General features: G+C 41.2%; 2 protein-coding genes across 5 annotated transcripts in view; one reads left to right on the forward strand and one right to left on the reverse strand.

Annotated features, from left to right (window-relative positions):
* CERT1 (ceramide transporter 1) overlaps positions 1-5177 on the forward strand; it is an 82037-nt gene extending 76860 nt beyond the window's left edge. For all 4 annotated transcript variants that reach the window (XM_005488302.4, XM_005488303.4, XM_014267950.3 and 1 more), the window contains one exon: positions 446-5177. The gene's annotated coding sequence lies outside the window, so the exon portion shown is untranslated. The remainder of the gene's footprint in view (positions 1-445) is intronic.
* MED18 (mediator complex subunit 18) lies at positions 2555-6997 on the reverse strand. The gene is made up of 2 exons (XM_005488304.4): positions 6837-6997; positions 2555-6675 (listed from the first exon to the last, which is right to left on the reverse strand). Exons 1-2 carry the CDS (start codon positions 6907-6909, stop codon positions 6122-6124), a joined length of 627 nt encoding a protein of 208 aa, XP_005488361.1. The 5' UTR covers positions 6910-6997; the 3' UTR covers positions 2555-6121.
* Between the last annotated feature and the right edge of the window lie 239 nt (positions 6998-7236).

Genomic DNA, 7236 nt, shown 5'->3' on the forward strand with positions numbered 1-7236 from the left:
CCCTTAGTGTTAAATAAGGCCTAATTTATTTTTGCTAATTTTAGTTCTGCTATGTATTTCATTTACTATAAGTGCCATGTCAAACCACAGAATTCTGTTTAGTTGAGCTAGTGTTACGGCATCATTCAGTCACATCTGAAGATGAGTCTCTGTCACTTTTTCTATGTGTGACATAGGTTACTTCTATTTTTGGATTCTGTTTACTGTGTCAGACTCCAAGAGTCTTAGTTGTCATTCTTCTGTGACAGGTATCCCTTTAATGATTCACAATTTTAAATTTGTTAGAGAAGCAGTGTAAGTAAAGCATTAGAAACATGGCATCACAACACAACAGTTAGCATGTGATCGTAGCAATCCTGATGATACCTAAGGTGTTTAACAAGTTCATTTTACTCGCAGTATACAAACTTGTCAGTGCTGTATTCTTTTCTTTGCTTACCTGCAGCAATCAGAACAAGACTGGGTGAGCATTCCACATGGGAGAAGTGACCATGCACAGAGCACTCCATGCTGGAACGAAGGATCTACAGTCTTTTTATGGCCCAGGTTCTAGGCTTTGTGTACTGAAGTGAAGAAGTGTTGCAACACCATGGGCCTGAATATTTAACAATAGCTCTCTCCTGCTAACTTTCTTGCTGAATCAGTGTGTAATTATAAATACATGTATTGATAACATGTATATGGCTCTATTTTTATTTGCTTGCTTTAGAAGAAGACAAGCGCATACAGCTTTGAATCACCAACATGGGCTACTGTGTTAATTTTAAACAAGTTGTAGAATTTCATTGTCAACCTTCCTAAGATACTTGTGCAGTTTTTGTGCATGTGTAAAAAGCACAAGAGACAAATGCACATATAGCATACTGTATGTGCTTTATATGCACAAAAATCTGTGTGATATTTTGGGGTCGTTGAAAGGAGTGGCTTCAGTAAAACCTTGGTAACTTGTTGGCAGGTTTTATTTTGCTTTGTATAATCACAGTTCATTGCTGCTGGTTTCTGTAATGAATCATCTTGTTACATAAAATGCCAGTTAATATCTGAGGGCTGTCAATATCCTTATGACTTTGCCTTTTCTATTGTCTTACTCTTATGACGATCTTTAGTTCTGAAGGAGTAAGAGTGTGAAAAGCTTTATTTTTTTCCAGATATCTTTATATTTCTATTGTATTTTTTAGTTGTGTAATATGTGCTGCATAATTTTTGTTATTAAACATGATCCAGAAATACCTAGAAAGATTCTGTATGAGAGGGCAAGAGACTGCCTAAAATCTGGGAGACATCTGTCCATGCTATCTGTGGACTGCTTTCTTGGATGATATCTGGGGCTTTCCCAAAGCTGTGAGAAGGTACAGTATAATATTTATTGAAGTAATTTGGATTACATAAAACAACATTCCCAGTCTAGATTGAGGATGAGTACATTATTTTCAGATCCTGCATGTGTTTTCCTCATCTCAATAAATCTGTGCTATGAGGTTCATGTAGAAAATTATTTGCCTCTTGATCAAAAACTCATCAGAGCTATAAGAATGCATAGTTCTTGCTGGAAAGTTCCCTTTAGCTGCTGTGAAAATTTAAATGTCAGATGTTTGCCTGCCTTTGATTCTGGAGACACTTGTTAAGAGAGGACTGTGTTGGGCTAGTACTGACTGTGAGGTCTTTTATCCATGTCCTATAGTTGGAAACTCTTCAGAGACTGCTCGGTGTTTCACTAAACTGGGTATCTTGAGGAAAAAGTTTCAGATATATTTTCTTTAAAAGAAAGCTGAAAGTCAGATTTATTTGAGATAGTGTGCTAGGTGCCTGAAAAGAGATATAATACAGTAACTTAGTGAAGATTTGGTTAAATGAGTAAATATGATCTGCACAATGTTGAAAAACGTCTCTGTTCATCTTCTCTGTAGAAATGAAACCATATCTAACACATGATTACACACGCATGCAGATTTCATGCTCCATAACTCCTCCCTTTTTATTTGCCTTTCTCTAATGGTGTGCATGGAATATGCCTTATTACAGAGTTATTCTGTTCATTTGAATATGTAGAAAAGTGCCTATATGGTAATGTTAGCAAGGCAAATAAGATGAAAATTTGTACATCTTTACTATATCACCACTGAGCATTTTATATACCAATGTTAAAAAACAAAATCTTATACCTCAAAATGTACGTCATCTTTTTACAATCACCAAGCAGTGGTACATTCCATCATAGCCACTGATGGGAACTTTAAAAAAAAAGTCCAAAATATAAAGAGTTTAACTCCTTATTTGCCATTTCTGGTAATTGTTGGAACACGGGCAAGTTTATTAATTTAATAGGATAGCTTTATTTTACAAAGGTATGGAAAGTTTACAAAGCAGTATATAAACTTATATCATTAGTTGCATTTGCACTAAATGTGATGTACTTTTGCGATTTATTCTGTAAATAAAATGACACTACAGATACTATTTGTAAAGAGTATGTTTTACTTTTAGATAAAGGCACTGGTACTTCACTGTAGCTAGCCCTGCCCAATCAGATTTGTAAGAGGTTTTTTAAAGACCATGGAAGGAGTTACGTGACTGAGAAATCATTATTAATGGACCTCTGGAAAAGTAATCTCATAAGGCAGTAGGCCTCTCATATTGTCCTTGTGTGAGTAGCCATTAGATCCTTTCTTCTGGAAGGGATGTTGTTTTTATGGTTTCATACAATTTACCCTGTCTCTTGAGCCCATCTCTCTTGTCAGTCACTGCCACGTCTGTGCGCTCTGAGTTCATTTCCTCCTGTTAACAGATCAAGAGTGTTAACACAGCTGTGGTGGTCTTTGCAGAAGCAGCTTCTGACTCTAGAATGGTTGTTTTGTAAGCTAAACCAGTTCAAAAGGCTGAAAATGCAGCAATCATAGGATATTGTTCTCTGGATATCTGCATCTATTTGGAGAATTTGGATGTTGCCAAACTAGATCTGAAGGACATGACTTGATAGAACTTGTACTGGGAATGAAGATGAGATGGTCATTGTTATTCTGTCTGAGAACCTGAAAATCTTTGACAAATTTATCTGTGAAAAATGTGATGCACTTTGTAAAAACCTTACCTTTTACTTAATTGGGCTGAGCTGGCTTATCTGAAGTTGTGCAGATTCTCTTTAATCAGATTGTCCACCTGTATTTTTGTCAAGTTGTACAGATAATGCTGTATTTGAATTGCCACTGTTCATTTACAGACTTAAAACATGAATCATATTTTTGAGTACCTTGAGTGTGTAGAGTTGTAACTGTTCTATAATAGTTTTATGATCCTAATGATAAGTTTTAAAAATTAAAAGAAGTTGGCTCTTACATGTTACAATCACAAATTTAAAACCAGTATTTAAAATTTAAAAAGTATTAAAAATTATGAAGAAAAATCTTGGCTTCTTGTTGTTTTTAACTTCCCAATATTTGGAGAAACCTTGCCTTTTAAACAACTTTTAAATCATGAATGAAATTATATACAATGTTCTAGTGCATGGAAAACATTTAACAGGAAAGCAGTTTACTTGTGTTACTGACATCACTGAGATGAAAACATGAATGCCACATTAGTTTACACATTGAGAAGTTCATTTTGTGCGAGCATTCAGAGGGGTGTAAAAAGGTGCTCCTGGTAGAGTGTAGTTATAATGCAGAGCACTTCCGGAGTATGTCAGCTCTTCATTTGTAAGGAATAATACAATTCTAGGAGTTTGCATGGGAAGAGCAGCAACCCAGGACTAAGATGGGCTAAAGCATAAAGTTACGGCTTTTCCAAAGAAAGAGTAATTTTTAGTAACTGAGATAAGCTTCCATGAGCAATTTTTCTTAATAGTAGAAGTAAGTGGTAACTAACAGATCAATAGCAATCCTACCTTTATTTGTTGCAGTAATTTCTACTTCTTTATATAGCAATCAGGAAAATTGGAAGAAATCTTACAGGTATGCAGGACTAGAGGAACAGTTTGAAGTAACAGAAGGCATTACTTGAACAGAATCAAAACTTAAGCGCAGCTGTATCAGGTTTCTTGTAATATATTGCAAAACATAGAGTCCTGAGGTAACCTCTCACCTTGGAGAATGCAGCTATTTTACCTGGCAAAAAGAAGACTTTTTTTTACCCCCCCAAAAAAGTCGCATTTCACATTCATGGTACCGTAACTTACGTTCATAATTTAAAAATTAGATACTTTCCAGTAAAGAGGTTGAGCATTTCTGTGTAACTGCAGTACCATTTGACCCTGGATGATGAATGATAATTAGGGCTATGACACACAGTTTACTGGTGTCAATTACTAACACTAATCATCTGTCTCCACCTTTGACAAAGTTTTATAGGAGAAAAATACATTTTGTTAGAAGAAAGGGACACACTTTGAACATTAGCAACTTGCAAGTGTCCTCAGCTGTAGCCATTGATGCAGTAAGCTCTTCTCTCTGCACACCTGCCTCTTCTGTACATGGACTACCGTAAGCATAAGGAAGCCTGATACCGAGGATTGCTGCAGTTTTCAGTGTTTAAACTCTCCTTAAAAATAAAAATATTTATTAAGTTGGATCAATCAATAGTTAGACCTATTGTCATCCACAAGACTTCCTAAACTTTTGTGTGCCAGGAAATAAGCCACAGATTGTAAAGTTGTAGCCAGTGATTTTTAACTAGTGCAAAGAGTGGCAAAATATGACAGCAGCCCTAACAATTCCCATTTGCTGGGATAAGACTGTCACTCAACTGTGGAACAGCCTAGGAAGCTCCTAGGAAGTTATGCCCTGTATACGAGAGAATTCCAGCTCGGAGGCCCAGGATAGCGTGCTGTCTTGGTGAGGGTGAGCCATGCCCAAGTATGAGCAGAACCGCAGGTGTGTTTGTACCCTCCAGAAAACACCTGTAGTCAGGGTAATGAGCAGTGATGCTGGTGATGCCTCACTGCTGCCCCATTGGAAATCACTGCTCTGTCTTCAGCCTGAGGGTGCTCAAGTACCAGCCCAGTAATCAAGGCCTCCCCACGCCCCACATCGGAGCCTGCAGCACTGATCCAGTTGAAAATGTAGCTATTAAAAACCTCCCGAACACTTGGAACACTTATCAGTGGGTGAAATGGTTGACCTCTGCAAAAAACCTGAGAAATTTAAATGAGCTCCTTTATCTTTCCTGGCTTTTATTTGACTGAACTGTACCTGAAAACTCTCAAACTTAATTCAAAAAACACTGAATTATCATGGCACTACTAGGGTAACTAACCATCCTACTACTAAGAGAGGTGCTAAGCAAAATCATCAGTAATTCAAGTAACAGATGCTGATTTTCTTGTAATACATTTTTAATGAAAAACTGTGAATAATTTTTTTTAATATAAAGCACTTAACATTTCAATATTTAATATAGCTGTCATCTGTGAGAAATTCGGTAATAAAGAGTACCTGGTAATTTACTTTCTTATTAACTAAGACTGTCCTAACCAATTCCAGTGAAAATAATGGAACACTGTCGAAAGATGTGAAAACCACTTGCAAATGTTAATATTACTAGATTTTCTTCCAACTCTAACTTTGGTTACATCAGAAGAAACAGTTTCCCTAACAAGTAGCTGTTCCTGTCATATAAGGTTTGGTGAAGAGGTGTACAGTTAATTGCTCTTTTATATAGCAGTTTCTGTGTTTATGCTTGTGTGAAACAGCACCTCTTGCCTTAAACTACATTAACTTCATCTATTACTGAAAAGAAAAAGTTTTGGATTACTAGGTAGGAGACACAAATTGTGCTCTAAAAATCTTAAGACAGTAGTGGGATCTGGGTACACAGAGGGATGAATTCCAGTAAGTCTTGACATTTTTAGTGTTAGGCAATAGGCTTTTTAAGTTATCTCCCATGCAAGAGAAGGAAACTGTCAGTATTAACATTTACTGATTTTTTTTTGACAGTGCTAGTTTAAAGTGTCCACTTTTGTTCAAATTCACAAGTGAAGGAAAAAAACACTCAGTAATTATAACTGCCAAAACTGATATATAGTACTTTATTCCCTTCTCCCTGCTTTGATTTGCCCACAAAAAACCCTTTTATAAAAACATTGTTTTCTGAAACACAAAAACAATGCCTTAATGGCCCAGATTTTCAATCACATTAGTCTTTTGGGGTCAATTTTCTCCAGGTGTACTAGAGGCTTCAGCTGCTCAGCAAAGTTCCTCATGTCATCAGAAACAATGTCCTGTCCTGCTGGCGCGACTACATTGAGCTCCACCAAGTAGGAGAGGGAGAGCGGCTCAATGCTCTCCGTGTTTCCTGGCATCAGGATGCGGTAGATCTTGTACACCACGATCTTCATGATGCCCTTGCGGAACACGTGCCCTTTGGCCACGAACTCGTGGTCCATGCGGAAACCCATCTCCACCAGGAAGTCCGTCAGGTTGTCGGACGTGGCGATGTCCACGCAGTTGCGCACCAGCGCGTGGCGGTTCTTGTCGCCGATTTCGGGCTGTCCCAGGTAGCGCAGGTGCCAGGGCATGCCGCTCTTGTCCATGGAGCGCCGGGCGCGCAGCACGAAGGGGCTGGCCTGCTGCCCCTTCAGCAGGAACACCATCTCGTGGTCCAGGAAGGTCTCGGGCTCCATGTTGTCGCACAGCCCGCGCAGGCGGTGCAGGAGGCTCTCCAGGCTCTGGTCCAGCACGCTCCCTGCGGAGACAGCGCCACGACCATCGCCTCCCCCACAGGCCGAGCCGCGCTCCCTCCGCAGCGCGCCCGTCCCAGCGCCCTCCGGCCCGCCCGTGCGCGGCGCCAGCACCCCACCCCCTCCTCCCCCGCTGCCCGCGCTGCTCGGTCCCGCAGTCGCCTACCTTGGAGCAGGTACTCCATCATGTTGATGGTGCCGCCCGTGACGGGCATCATGGTCACCGGCGGCGCCTCCATCGTGCGCTCCGCACCGGCCCCGCGGCCTCGGCGGCAGAGGCGGGCAAGGCGGGCAAGGCGGCAGCACCGCCCCCTGGCGGCTCGGCGGGGCCGGCGGGGGCTGCGGGTGGGGCGGGGCCGGCGCTGGGGGCGGGGGCTGGAGCGCCCGGCCCCGCTCCCTCACACGGCCCGGGCGGGTTCCGGAAGCGAACACCGGCCAAGGACGGACCGGAACGCGGCTTTTTCCGCCTCCCCTTGGCCTGCCGGACAGCTTCCTTAGCCCCAGGGTGCCGGAGCGCTGGAACAGGCTACCGGGGAGGTTGTGGAGTGCCCCTCTCTGGAGCCATT

This window comes from Zonotrichia albicollis, chromosome Z, assembly GCF_047830755.1.
Source record: "Zonotrichia albicollis isolate bZonAlb1 chromosome Z, bZonAlb1.hap1, whole genome shotgun sequence".
Classification (NCBI taxonomy): Eukaryota; Metazoa; Chordata; class Aves; order Passeriformes; family Passerellidae; genus Zonotrichia; species Zonotrichia albicollis.